Source organism: Natrix helvetica (genome assembly GCF_964273705.1).
Source record: "Natrix helvetica genome assembly, chromosome: 2".
Taxonomy (NCBI): Eukaryota; Metazoa; Chordata; class Lepidosauria; order Squamata; family Natricidae; genus Natrix; species Natrix helvetica.
The window spans coordinates 34,542,710-34,558,159 of NC_138552.1; the positions used below are offsets into that span (position 1 = coordinate 34,542,710).

General features: G+C 36.4%; 1 protein-coding gene across 2 annotated transcripts in view; it reads left to right on the top strand.

Moving 5' to 3' along the window:
* The window catches only part of AP3B1 (adaptor related protein complex 3 subunit beta 1), a 152,815-nt gene that overhangs the window by 63,147 nt on the left and 74,218 nt on the right, over positions 1–15,450 (top strand). For both annotated transcript variants that reach the window (XM_081942974.1, XM_081942973.1), the window contains exons 15-18: positions 7,933–8,109; positions 12,130–12,316; positions 13,264–13,394; positions 14,263–14,398. In XM_081942974.1, the coding sequence (XP_081799100.1) occupies positions 7,933–8,109; positions 12,130–12,316; positions 13,264–13,394; positions 14,263–14,398 (631 nt within the window). The remainder of the gene's footprint in view (positions 1–7,932; positions 8,110–12,129; positions 12,317–13,263; positions 13,395–14,262; positions 14,399–15,450) is intronic.

Here is a 15,450-nt window from a genome sequence, read left to right on the forward strand (position 1 = left end):
GTCAAAGTACATGTAGTTTCTTGAAAATAACAATTTCTTATGTTTCTCAAATAGTTACAGGACTTTTTCTTTTACACATGTATAAGTGGATTGCAACATTCTGTTTAATTAAACTCCCAATTGCTCATAAATTCAAACTCTTACACTTAACTGAGTTGCCTAAAAGTCTCTGGCTTGTATTTTGGCAAATCGTCCACAGTAAAATATAACATTGTTCCAATACCGGTAATATTTCTTATATTCTTAAAAGGACTATTTATAGATTATCTAATAATCTAGTAAAACCTATATTCTACTATGTCCAGTAATGTCAAATGAGACAATACGCCTAACAGTATTATGTATACATGGTACTTGTGAATCAAGGGAATTCATAAAAGTAAGCTTGATTCTTGTTTCGTAACTAGTTTTCTGCGCCATACCTTTTCACTTGTGAAAAGTTATTGAATCACTTTGCTTGAGAATAGCATGTAAGCTTTGATTTAAAGTGGCATTTGCTGACCATAGTTAAACAAATTCTACCCATTTTTTTTGTAAATCATATTAGGAATATTTTCAGAGTTGATATCCCTGTGGATAGGGCAGGATATTGAGAAAAATGAGATTAGTGAACCGAAACAGTAGATGAGTTATGGCTCCTTTTTGTCTCACTATACATTTGAATGTATTAATGAGTAACAGCCAGGATTCAAAGACTATATGAAAATCATTATTTTCTTTGTTTGTTCAAGCAATGCTGTCTTTGGGGCAAGGGAGGAGTTTATATAGATTTGAAAAGAAACCTTTTCCTGATATATATCAAGGGCCTTTCCAGTTTAGTATTATTTTCTATAGTATGAAGTTAAATAAGTCACGTCATGCATATGAACAAGGCTGCAAGGATTTTATTTTCATGTGTATTTGCTCATAATCACTTGCCCTTCAATATTGGAAATCCAGCACTTAGTTTTTTTGGGCTACACATAGTATTCAGTGAATTAAACTCTGATGCCTGTTCCAGTTTGACTCGTCATTTTTTTCATCATTTATTTATGTCAATGTAAAAACCATCAACATCTATAACTAGAACAACAAAGGAGGCAAAAAATGATCAACATCGTGATTAAATAAACTAAGTAAACATTTGACTGCTTTTGTGAAGTTTCAAGTAGAAGCTGACAAAAGATAACAGTAAATCAGACAGGATACACATTAAGATGAACTAATTCATTTTATTGTAAGGCTACATTAACAGAATCTTGCCAATTGTAAGCAGAGATCTGCTTCCACTTTTAATTATTTGATCTATTATGGAGGGCCTTTGCTAAGTTTCTTTATCTGACTATTAAGCAACTGCAGCCTCCTGCCTTTCTTGTCTGCTTGTTTCCTAGGGAGCATCTCCTCTTCTCTTTTCCCAAGGTCATTCATACATTCCATTACAGGATGTGATAAATTTTGCCCAGAACCTATTTTGGTGAATTGAGTCAAAAGCTGTCTTTAAATCAATAAATATAATATATTATGCACCCCTTTGACATTAAGAATATTTTTATATTAGAATCTATTATAGATCACTTGTAGATTGTTGTGTAGATTGTATCTGTACAACCCTAAGCAAATACAGACAAGTCTTCACCTGCTTTGATGCCCCACCCCTTCAGCATGGCTAGCAGGAAGGCCATGCAGGGCCTAGTGCTGGAACAGGCCACCAAGGTATCCTCTGAGCCACTGAGATACCTCATGCTTGATTACAGTCCCTTGGGGTTCCCATAGTTTCTTCCCAATGTTTCCTTTGTCTCATTGGGCTGAACTGCAAGCTCCAGTTTCCTTTGTCACATTGGGCTGAACTGCAATCTCCACATTGATTGGCTGCTGCCACTGCCTTCATGCTCCAATCCCTGAAGCTGCTCATTTAAACTAGCCAGTCAGCAGTAAGCAGGCCAACTAGCACCAATCAGGCTGGGCCCAAATGAAGCCTGCAGGGTCACTGGCCTCATGGCAGAAAAACCGAAGTCTTTTATTCAGGTGCTGGCCAAGCTGTTTCCTTAGATCTCACATTCTTACAGCTTTGTCAGCATCTGAATAAAAGACTCCAGCTTTTCTGCCACATGGGTCAGCCTCTTCTCAAGCTCTGGAGATCTTTGAAAAGTAAAAAAAAAACAAAGGGAAATGGGGGGGGGGGGAGATGACAAGTGAAATCCGGGATGGGGATAGGGGGGGAAATAGGCAAGAACCATGTCTCTGCGCTTGGTCGTAAGGGTGAATGATTGCGGTGGTATAACATATGTAACTTTGGGACCGAGTCGTAAATACTTTTTTGGGGGGTGTCGCAATTTTGAACAGTTGTTAATTGAACTGCCATAAGTTAAGGAATACCTGTAATAAGACATCAGTTGTCAGATGTTTTATAAATCCATACTTAGGATTTTTGTTGAAACCAAGGGCAAAAAAGAAAGCCGCCCCATTTTCTGAGATAGGTAGCCCAATATGGCTCAAATTTCAGATCAGACTGAAATAATACAATACAATAATACAATAGTAGAGTTGGAAGGGACCTTGGAGGTCTTCTAGTCCAACCCCCTGCCTAGGCAGGAAACCCTATACCGTTCCAGACAAATGGCTATCCAACATCTTCTTAAAGACTTCCAGTGTTGGGGCATTCACAACTTCTGGAGGCAAGCTGTTCCACTGATTAATTGTTCTAACTGTCAGGAAGTTTCTCCTCAGTTCTAAGTTGCTTCTCTCCTTGATTAGTTTCCACCCATTGCTTCTTGTTCTGTCCTCAGGTGCCTTGGAGAATAGCTTGACTCCCTCTTCTTTGTGGCAACCCCTGAGATATTGGAACACTGCTATCATGTCTCCCCTAGTCCTTCTTTCCCTTAAGCTAGACATACCAAGTTCCTGCAACCGTTCTTCATATGTTTTAGTCTCCAGTCCCCTAATTATCTTTGTTGCTCTTCTCTGCACTCTTTCTAGAGTCTCCACATCTTTTTTACATCGTGGCGACCAGAACTGAATGCAGTATTCCAAGTGTGGCCTTACCAAGGCATTATAAAGTGGTATTAACACTTCACGTGATCTTGATTCTATCCCTCTGTTGATGCAGCCTAGAACTGTGTTGGCTTTTTTGGCAGCTGCTGCACACTGCTGGCTCATATTTAAATGGTTGTCCACTATATAATATAAATATATATATTATATATAAATATAAATCTCTATCTTAAAAGATTTGATACTGCTAGGTAAGTTGTTTTATTGCCAACAAAAAGTCATATATCAGCATATACAGAACCACATAGATGACATTGTAGAAGGAATATGGCAGTTAACAAAACATAAATTAAGCCTGGGAAAGGAAGAAAGTATTATAAAGAAACTTAAAGTGACTTTGTCTTAACTCTGGTTCTCATAAAAGGCTGGTTTTATAACTCTGGTCTATTTATTATTTATTTATTTATTATTTATTTTATTGAACTTATTAGTCGCCCCCTCTCCCCACAGGGACTCGGGGCGACGTACAGAGCAATAATCAAGATAGCACCATATATCGTGCAGAGGAGGTAAAAATAAGTCCATAAATAAGCATACTTACAAAATTTAAAACCCCAAAAATATTAAACTCTAAGAACTTTAAAAAACAAAATTTCCCATTATAAAATGACCTGGGGTGGCAAGATTGTAACGTTATGCCAGGCCGGCTTGACAAAACAGGTAGGTCTTCAGCTTCATACGGAAGGAGCGAAGGTCGGTTGTTGTCCGGATGTCTGGGGGGAGGTCATTCCAAAGGGTAGGGCCCACCACAGAGAAGGCCCTACTCCTGGGCACCGCCCTCTGGCACTCTCTAGAGGACGGCACCCGGAGTAGCCCCTCTCTGTGTGAGCGAAGCACTAGTCCTTATCAGCACTAGTCCTTATCTTGACACCTTCATCCCTTACACAGTGTCTTTCATGCTTCTTCAGGTTGCATTGGTAGCAATACAAGGTTGTATTGGTAGCAAAATACTTGCTGTAAGGTTCCTTTATTTTTGTTACGTTTGTCTGATTTATAGTCCCCATAATTATTATGGCTGAGCGGATTCCAGTGATTTCTATCAAATATAAGGAAATATCTAGAGGTGTTTTTTTTTCAGGGGATAAACTATCAGAGAAATTACAGCAAGTACAACAGCAATAGCCTTTTTTTGTATACAAAAGAAAAACCTAAATAATAGGTTTCATCAAAACGGAAAAAAATTCACTTACTTACTGTCCTGGCTCGCCACATCGTATACTCCTGTGCAATAGAGTTCTGATATTCTGTAGACTTTCAGATGATTGAACAAAATAGTTTTGTTAGGTTTTGTTGGGGTCTTGTTTTCTAGCACCCCAAAACAACCTAATTCCTTGAGTCTGACTTAAAGTAGATATACAACTAACATATTGTAATAATGTGCAAAGAATGTCCCTCTGTTCCTCCATTCTACAATGCTAATTTCTCATAAAATAAATCAGAATGCAGTTGAAAAAGATATAAGAATATTAAGGCTTCCTAGTTCAGTCTGTATTTTGTGAATTTGTTTTCGTTCTTTGCTTGACAGTTGCTTAATCTACATTAACAGGAGGTAATTTCTGCTTATTAGTCTTCCGCTCACAAGGAACTGATTGTACTTCCAATTTAATCCAACATAGGAATACTTTCCAAAGAATGTCCAGTTCCAACTTTAAGAGAGAGAAACATAATGAAATGAAATCCACAATACACCTAGTTCAGTGGCCCGCATCCTTTGGTGACCAAGTGTGTGGGAAGATTGCTCCTTGCAAGTGGCACATGCATGTGCACAGCTCCATTTGTGAGAGCGAATCAACATTTGTTCACGAATTGACATTCACACCCAAGCGTCCGCCACTCACATGAGTGGAGCTTGGTGCATGTGCTCTCCTGCTGCTCACACGGTCCAGTTCCAAATAGGTTGCGGCCTGGTAGTTAGGGACCCTTGATCTAGTTAAAAGTAAGATATATTTTCTGAGTTTCTTTTCAGATAGTACTGTTTTTAACTCCACTGAAGTAAAACTCACAGTAATTTGGGGAAATTTAGAACAGGCAGACTAAAATTGGTCTATAGTACCAAAGGTGCTTTTTCAAAAGGCAATTGGATTTTCTTTTTTCTTGAAGACATTTTACTTCTCATCCAAGAAGTTTCTTTAGTTCTGACTGAATGGTGGAGAATGGAAGGATTTATATTCCTTGCAGTCATCTGGTCATTAGTACTTTCTCTGAGAGTCATTGAGGGCACTTGGAGGTTTATCCAGGCCTCCAAGGTCACCTGAACAATGCAAATGGGTGTTGAACCTTCTTGGAACTGCTGAAAGGACTGTGTTGTTAACAGGAAATAGCTGGTGTCATATGCCTCCCCCTCTATTGAGAGAGGGCTATTTAATTTACCTCTTTGACACCTTTTTCAAACAAGTGGTCCTCTCTCCAGAATGCAGATGGACTGCTGAATCTTGTCTTGATGGGTTTGTTTTCCTATGTTGTGCCATGTGTTTGTGAAGTAGTTGTTTTGTTTCTCCAAGGTACAGATCTGTACATGCATCATTGCATTGTATTGCATATATCACATTGCTCAGTTTGTGTCAGGGTGTTTTATCCTTGGGGTGGCCAAGCTGCTGCCATAATGTATTCTAGGGTTTAAAGTGTGCATGTGTATGTTGTGTCGACCAGATGATTGCAAGGATATATATCCTTCCATTCTCTACCATTCAGTTAGAACTGAAGAAGCTTCTTGGATGAAAAGCAGAATATCTTCAAGGAAAAACAAAGAAAGCCCAGTTGACTTTTGAAAAAGCACCTTTGGGATAATCATGACCTGGATGACTCCATAGACATTGGTCTATAGTGGTTAAGGTACCAAGCTAGAAATCAGGGAAGAAATCAGAGTAGTAGTTTTGCCTTAGACTCAAAAGCTGGCTGGATGATTTTGGGCCAGGCACTCTCAGCTGACCCATCTCACAAGGTGGTGGTTGTAGGGAAAATAGGAGAAAAGAGTATGTTTGCTGCCTTGAGTTATTTATAAAAATAAAGTGGAATAAATGAATAAATAAGATAATCATGAATTGGTTTGGAAGGAATTATAAAGCACTGAATTTGATTAGCAACTTTAGTTTTCTATTAATCTAAAAATGTAAGTAGATTACCTGCAACTTTATAGATGAGTTGGTGTCTTGATATGTGTAGTAAAATAGATTCAGAGGGGAAAAGATGATCAGAGCATATTTTGATGTAGACATCGTATCTGTTAGTATCTCCTTAAATCAGGAATGGCTCTTGATAAATTCCTAGCTATTGTTATTTCTCTAAAATCGTGCATGTTGATCCTGCAATATTGTTTCAGTGGTTGAACAATTGTATACCTATGCAGTACGTTTTTCCAATTGAGGTCTCTGCCTGACATCTCTACCGCTTTGGTAGTGGGGAAAGTGCTTCTGTAACTTTTAGAGCACCCAAATGGCCAATTAGGTTATTTTTCTCCTTTTATGAAAAAAAAAAGATAAAAGGAGGAAGACACAACTTATTCTAGAAGGGTGCAGCCACCTTGGGCCTTTCCTTCCACCAGATTCCTTAAGTAATATATGAAAAGTTGTTACATTAAATCCTGTGTCTTCCTTTACTTAGAAAAATTTAAATATTCTTCCAAAGTTATCATTGTCACCCTTTCCCTTGCATAAATGACATAGACAAATAATATATTTTTTCCATAGTAGGAAAACAAAATGTTCTCTATCTTGCCCTCTCTCTTAAAACAGGTAGGTATCAGAATCGGAATTGGACAACTCTCCATGGCCAATCTGTTCCAGCCAACTCGCTGCAGCCAACTTGCCACAGGACAATGCACCTCAGACAAATCGCCATGGGAAATTCAATGCAGTATAACTCAAGAGAGGGAAAAGTAAATTGCAGGGGACCTTGTCTTGCTTTAGTTTTGAACCTTCTCAAGTTAGAAGTCTTCAAGGCTGAGATGAGCTAGAGCGTGGAGTCCTAGCAACGTTGAATTGTCCCATGGCGAGTTGGCCATAGCAAGTTGTCCTGCACTGAATTGGCCATGGCGAATTGCCTTTGGCAAGTTATCCTAGATCCTATTAGAACTGCTGGCCAGGGAGTATCACTGTTTGATCTTTCTAGACTGTAGTCCTACACAGCCTTATAGTTACATTCAATCTTCTACAACCACAGGTCTGTATCTACATAATGAGTATCACGTCCCATTCTATTAGAAGTGCCTGTATTTCAGTAGTTTTGTGTACCCATGCTCTGCCAAGTGACAATTCGCAGGAAAGCAGCATGGTCCTCAGTGTTCCTTTTCATGGGGTATTATAAGCTTAATATTCTTCAGGAAAGCCTCTTTCTGGCTTTCCTGAAACAAGTCCAAAACATACAAAGTGCAGTAAGATTAAGTTATGTGCAAATAGCAGTATTTAAATGTGCATGCTGTTTAAATTGACTTAGTCCAAATGGTTAAGAATATAGTAAACATAGGGAGTTCTTTGCTTAACTTTGCTTCTTCTTTGGAATTAACATTTTTTTTCACTCCCATCGCTTTAAGAAACACTGGAAATGTGCATTTCCAGGACCCCAATGAAATTATCGCGAAACATTTTCTTATCCATCATTTAAGGAAAGTTGTTTTAATGTGGGTATTGGAACTATTTTCTTCTAAAGTGGTATAGAAGCCTGTTTTAAACTAAATGACTAATCTCACCAGCAATTTCAATTACTTAATCTCTAACTGCTTGGAAAGCTCCTTAGGAAAAATCACAGCTAGCTGTAAATAATCATTTGGTAATTCAAAGGTTAAAATATGTGGAGAGTCTCTGTTAAGTTATCTTAAGTTGTTACTAGTGTACCATTAGAGAAGCAATTTCAAAAAGGCATTTAATAAGGTTATAAATTGTTATTTTAATTGATTTATTGCTTAAGGTTCCTGTTGCAAGAGCCAGCATCCTTTGGCTTACTGGAGAATATTGTGAACGAGTTCCGAAAATAGCCCCTGATGTTCTAAGAAAAATGGCTAAGAGCTTCACTGTGGAAGATGATCTTGTAAAGCTGCAAATTTTAAATCTTGGCGCAAAATTGTATTTAACCAACTCAAAACAGGTAAGATTAAAATACCATTGATGTGTGAAATCACAAACATAACTATGTAAATAGTTCATTAAATCTGACTGAATAAAACTTTGAATGAATGGAACAGCCATTTATAAAATTAGAACGTTAAGTTTTTCTTTTGAACTTTGAAAATCATAAAATTAAAGCCCACAGTCACCACTTTAATATTCAGAAACATATAATCTAAAGCAAAAACCTGACTTTGTATTGAGGCCTACCTTCATAAGTGTATTTTAAAACTGAAATCCGGGAGCTCAAAACTGAATCTTTGCTGAGAGAAATTTCTGCAAATGTTTCAAGGCATTGGATAAATTTCTGTTTAAATGCCAAACATTACCAAATAACCAAAAACCCTTCACTTGTGTCAGTAACATTGATGATGGTTCATATCTAATATTTTGGTTTAGAACGTTGGAATGAACAACAGTCAGAGGACCCAGTATATCCTCAAGGATTCAAGAAGAAACAAAAAAAAATGGGTTTCCCTTTTACTTCTGCTGTTGGACAGGTTTTCAGAAAGGAAGAAATCAGAAAAAGAGACTGATTTGCACTGGTTTCTGTCGTGTTCTGGACAAAGGACCAGTTTAGTTTGCAGTACTAAAAATGTACCTATTCATTACTAGCAAAATTGGGCCCTAGCTGTGTCCTAATAGAAAATACCAGAATTACAGTTTTCCTCAGCTATGATAGTGTCTCCTCTAAAAATGGACATAAATGAATGATGAAAACAATGCAATGAAATTTGGAAGAAGTAGATTTACTGTAACTATGTGATCACACCTCACACTTCACTGGGATTCCTGTCTGCGTCTCCCCAAGATATTTTGCATAGGTATGCTACTTATTGGCCCAAGAGCCACAAACAACTTTCATGAGCTCAGTTAGAATTCCCATAGCCACATCCCTAACCTAGACAATGCCTGGGGCCCTAAAATATGGACATTCCCATCCTGAGAGGGGTTGTGGGGGTTGTGGGGCTTGCACCTGGAACTTGTCCTGCTTGGACACAAAATAGAGTCTGCCCAGCATTTCTTGGATCCAGTGTCAGAGTTCCATGACAGTTTCATGTATGCACATTCAATGAGGACATACTGGATGAGGACAAAGCTCAAACCCTGGTTAGGCAGGGAACCATACACATGGCCAATTTATACCTTGGTGGAAGAATGCATGATGCTTGGTACAGAACTGCTTGGCACCACCTCTGTTTTTCTGGATATTCCATTGCTGACACCAAGTTATAGGAGAAGCCTCTCACATACATTTTTCGAAGGGTTCTTTTTTTAAAAAAAAAATCACACAATTTCTGTTGAAGCACAGATAGTTTATGACAGTACCAGAGACAGCTAAAAACCATTCCAGTATCTCAATGTATGCACATTAGTATACATACCAAGTTTTCCTCAGCACTTGGCCTTATTTTCGGGAAGGTCTTATTATTTTTGAGGTGCAGGAGGCGGCGAGCGTGGTTACCTCATGTGCAGGAGGCGGCGAGCGTGGTTACCACAGCAAATACCTGCTGTGTTGCAATATTTTCGGGAAGGGCATATTTTGGGGGAAACAGGGTAGTTAATAGAATAAGATTAGAAATAATAGTATTTTATGTAATAATAAGGTCAGATATAATTTTTCTGAGGTGATGGAGTGGAGTTACAAAAATAGCGGTCCATTGAATGAACAAAGAAGGTATGTGAATGAATCTTCAACTGTCTTTGGGATCCCAGAATTTGTGCTTAATTCCTAATATCGTCTCCCAGCTTTATCAGCATTCCTTAGCCTTGTAAATGTTTTTATGGCTGAACTGACAGAATTTATTATTTCTCAAGTCCTTTTCAAGGTAATTAGACAGGAGGATGTTTCTTCTTTATTTCATTTGTCCTAACTAGCATCATATTTTCCCCTGCACAGGATAGGGACATTTACAGGGAGATAATTTCTTAATTATTTGCAAGATCTTTCTTTCTGGCCTTATCACCTGTGTGTTGAATAAAATTGTCAAGAGGCAGTTACTTATAAGCCCTTGTAATAATTGTATGTGAAAGCCAATAATAATGTTATTTTATGTAGCCAGTATTATCTTGAATTGTCTTTGGAGTAGTAGCAATGCAGACTAGTTGGTAATACCAGCCATTCCCCTTTTACTAAGTTTGAATGTAACCGAGTCAGTTGAATATCAGTAGTAAGGTAAATCTTCCTTGAATTGACCTTGATTTCTGGTGATTATGTGGATGCCATTGCCTTTTCCCAGGATTATTTATTTTCCAATAGCCTAAAACCCTGGAATTACTTGATAATCTCTCACTGAAGTATTATTTGGATCCAACCTTCTTAATTATAATAGTCAGCTCAGCTCAATATAACTATTCATGGTAATCATTTAAAAATCAACCCAGAAAATGGCCACTATTATCAAATATCTTAAACTTGAGAATTACATGGGTTTATACAGCGTGGTAAACTAGGTTTTATTGAAGTTTCACACTTCTGTTGTCAAATACACATTTTTCCACTATAGTGGTCTAGCTATATCTTTTTAGTGAGAATGAAAATGGATGAAAGAAGAAGATAAAAAAAATGGTTCCCAATTCAGTCTGACAATCCGTGGAACTGGCAATCAGAACAGACATAGTAGATTTGACTTACTGTTGGTATTCCAATACTAAAAAGCACCGAAATTACCAGAGAAATTACCAAATTACCAGGAATATTAAATATTAGGATTCCTTAACAGCTAACAACTAAAGAAATATCTCTTTGGTCTCTCTTAATACTATTTGGTAGTTAAAACTAATCAGGCGACTGGAGAAATTATTATCTTCTGCATTTATTTAAGTGTGCTGCTTAAAATGTAACATTTCAGAAATAATTACAGAGTACCAAAACAGTAGATGTTTATTTCAAATAAATACGTTATATGAATGTCATGCATTCATATAAATATATTGTGCTTTCCTAATTTCTTTTTTGAGAAATAATATGTTTATTCATCAGGATATAATTCTGTGCATGCAAAAGTGTGACTGTTGAAATGATGTTCAGATCAAGTAATGTACATAGCTTATCACAAGCAGAATAAACATAATACTTTTTTAATTTTGTGTTTAAATGATGTATTTTTATATTGTTATCAATTGTGTTTGTAGATATCTGCCAAACCAAATATACAATTTATGCAAACTATTTGTGCATTTCCATTTTTTTTTATAATGCAAAAATTAAGCAGTATGCCTTGAATAATTTTAGTAATTAATATTTCTACATGAAATTAAAGGATGTAGTTATGCTGTAAAAAGCTGAGGTAATATAATTTGCTTTTACGTATATAAATGACCAATATTACCCGAGGCTTTAAGCTGTGAGAGGAGAAATGGAAGAAGTCTTTTATCCTGGTTTTTAGAGGGCATCAGCAGCTTGCTTTTATGAAAAAGTAACAGCTAAATGCACTGCAAATAATTTGCAGTAATCCAGTTCAGTGATTCATGTGTCTGCTTTAATGGGTCATAATTCAGAGTAAAGTAACTGAGTGCAGTCAGAGTGCAGAGACGGCTTGTGCCAGGGACAGTATCTCTTCATAAAACACACCTCAGCAGAAGCAGTTTGCCAGCCTCCTAATACCCTCTGATGTTTTGATGTCCTGCATATTTTTCCGATTAAGTTTTGAGTGCCATGTTTTTAGTTGTATTTCCACATTCATTATTCTCACGTAGGCCCTTCAGCGGGTTTGCCATATATGATTATTTTTTTAATGATGCCTTTCTTTCCACTTCAGCAGTTTAATAATCTAGCACATGGCTGCTTCTCAGTACTCAGCATTCACCTCCCCTACGCAGAGGAGGACATGTGCTTTGGCTTCAAAATTCCATTTACTGCTTTCGAAATGCATATTCCCTATGGAACAACATTTGTTTGACATAACCATTCATTTTTATTACCTTTTTAAATATGTTTATCCAGAGTTATCAATAATCATAAATAACTTGTATTTTCTTCTTGTCCTGTTTTTCACAGACAAAATTGCTTACCCAGTACATATTAAACCTCGGCAAGTATGATCAAAGCTACGACATCAGAGACCGAACAAGATTTATTAGGCAGCTTATTGTTCCAAACGACAAGAGTGGAGCTTTAAACAAATATGCCAAAAAAATATTTCTGGTACAAAAGCCTGCTCCACTACTTGAGTCCCCTTTTAAAGGTATGCTAGCTATATTTTCTATCTAATGTTAGATAGAGACACGCATCTGTTTTATCTAGTTCTATATATTTAAATAACCAAGTGGTCAGCTTAAAAAAATAGCATATAAACAATATGATTTCAGCTTTCAGTATTTAAGAAAACAGTCAGAATTGTACATTGTTTGTTAATGTGAAATGTAATTAAAAAAACAGAAATCAGATGTGATTTAAATGTTTGTTTTCATATATGGTATATGTTTCTGGAAAAATAATCATAATTTGTGCTAAGCACAGTCTGTGTAGAAAATATCTTTAGCAGCTTAAGAAGATATCTAACTTCACTTTGGAGAGTATTCATTATATTTCTGATACAGCCTCATGAAACTAGAATCCCATATTCATTTTTGTTGGTGTATCAGAATTACTGACATTATTTTTCTAAATTGTTGCACAGAGAAGGATGCCATGTTTGTCCTTCTCCATTGCTATTTAACTAATCCTAAAAATCATAATTATAATTAGTAATTTTATCCTTTTCATTATCTGCTTTCTAAATTTTCACATGCTATCCTATATTAATCTTACTTTAAGTCCTGAAAGCAGCACTCGTTTTGAAAGAAAAACTATTAACATTCTGGATGTGTTTGTGCCAAGACATGTATATGGTTTATTTAACTGTGCTGTCATTCTTAATATTCACAGTAAAGTAATTTTTAGAGAAGCTACATTTCAGATCAACACCTTTAAATACACTGACTGATTAGCTTTCTTATTGACCATTATGGGGGAGATTATTGTAATCTATGGACTGGAATCAGTTTTTTGACCTATGAAGAGCTTCTTGTTTATATTTATTCCATGACATTTGAAGTAATGTAATACCAATTACCTTTAGTCCTGATTAAGATTGCTCTTTATGATCCAGAGCTCATGTGTATATTTTTCATATTTCCTACCCTCAAATAGATAGGGAGCACTTCCAACTTGGTACTTTGTCTCATACTCTGAACATGAAAGCCTCTGGCTATCTGGAATTGTCTAATTGGCCGGAAATTGCACCTGACCCATCAGTGAGAAATGTAGAAGAAGTTGGATTGGTATGTTGCCTTTTCAAAATAGCATTTTATACTTATGGAAACAAGGAACTGTAAATCTAACTATATGCTTTTCAGGTTTCAGGTGTATTTTAATAAACATAATTGCAAAATAAGGCTTCTGCTACAAATGATTCTTTTGAAATTCTTTACATTACTCTGCTGATGTTCAATATGTTCTGTCTGATTTCTTATGTTGTTTTCCAACTTCACTTGCTCATGATTAATTACTCCAACCAATTCAGCTTTCCCAAATTAATTGACAAAGTGTTTTCAGATTAATAAACCATAATGGCTATTCTGAGATAATTGCAACTATTGCTGATAAATGTCATTCACTGCACATCCTAAGAAGTTCTGTTTAGTTTTTTCCCTCAATTCATCAAAACAAAACAAAACAAAACAGATTTTGGGAGTAGGAATGTAGAGCATGATATATGTTGCATTATCTTTACTGCTGTTGTTACTGTTGTTTTTATGTTACCAAAAAGCAAAATAGTATTTTCAGGGGCTTACAAAAAACCAGATAATGTGGCGTATTTTAAAAAGGTTTTGATGTTGAAAAGTGTGTTTTTAAACATTCCTTATTGTAAAATGGCCTATAAATCTAATGATGCTATAGTTTTCTAATAAATACTATTATTCTAGTAATAAATAGTAGTAGAGGGTTAAGTAAAAATGCCCTTATTTTTGCTCCAAATGTATGGGGTTCATATTACTCTGTGTGTGCGTGTGTATGTGTGTGTCTGTGCTTGTACCCACACACACACACACACACACACACACACGGACCCAAAAGAGACCTGTAATGTGTGAATAAGTATAAATATTTCTACTTCAGCTGTATAAACATGTCCATTTATATGAACAGGCAAAAGAACAGACTTCTCTACAAGGAAAAGCAATAAAAGAAACCACTGAAAAATTTTATCCTGAGTCTGATGAAGAAGAGGAGGAAGAGGACACTAATGAGGAAAGTGACGATTCTTCTAGCAGTAGTGAGAGTGGTATGTTCTCTGAAGGCTCTGCCTCAGCCCATTCCCAGCTTTTGTCTATCTCATTTCTTCTCTCCCAGGGCATTTTCTTTCTCCTCCTTTCCAATTCTTCTTCTGCATACAATTTATTTTCTCATTACTTTACTTGATACTAATGCTTGTTACCTTTGCCATCATATAGAGCAGTGTTTCTCAAACTTGGCGACTTTAAGTCCTGTGGACTTCAACTCCCAGAATTCCCCAGCCAGCTATGCTGGCTGGGGGATTCTGGGAGTTGAAGTCCACAGGACTTAAAGTCGCCAAGTTTGAGAAACACTGATATAGAGCTTCATAGAAACCTTCTAGTACTGTATATGAGGGTGCCAGCTAAAGCAGCAGCTGAAGTTTTTTAAAAACAAAAATGTGCCATTGCAGCTGTGTGTTGTGGGGAAACAGAACAAGGAGAGGAAAAGGGCTTTTTAAGAAAAAGATGAGTGTGTGTGCTTGGGGATGTGGGGCTTTGAACCTAAAAGCAGAACTCTTCACACTATCAATACCACTGCATATCATCCAGTTATATTACAGGTGAATGATTCCAGCTTAAAGGTAATGAAAGTATTTGTGTCAACTGGTTAATAGGCAGTAAGATATATAAATGCACCCAACATTTTTACACTCTTTTGTTTATTTTAATCACATCTTTATTTCATATATTGAAAAATATATGCAATTATTGCTCCTATATAATCATACATAGAGCCACTTGTTTTAGGCAATTTAATTACAGGTACTCTGTAAGCCACTTTAAGATTTTTTTAAAGTAGAAAGTGGTATAAATTTTAAATAATATCAAATCTCTGTAATTCCATGTTCACATTGTGATGCTGGAGTCGTAAGTTTTGGATCTCCTTTAAAACAGAAAAAGAAAAACTAACCAAAACCAATAGCAATTATGAAATCCAAGCTCTGAAGTTTGAAGATTAATCTCTGAAGTCTGTAGTCTGTTATTGGGTATATAGACAATAAAAAGAATAAGTTGTCAGGGTATATTTCTTTCAATATTTCTTACTTTCTGAGTACTGTTT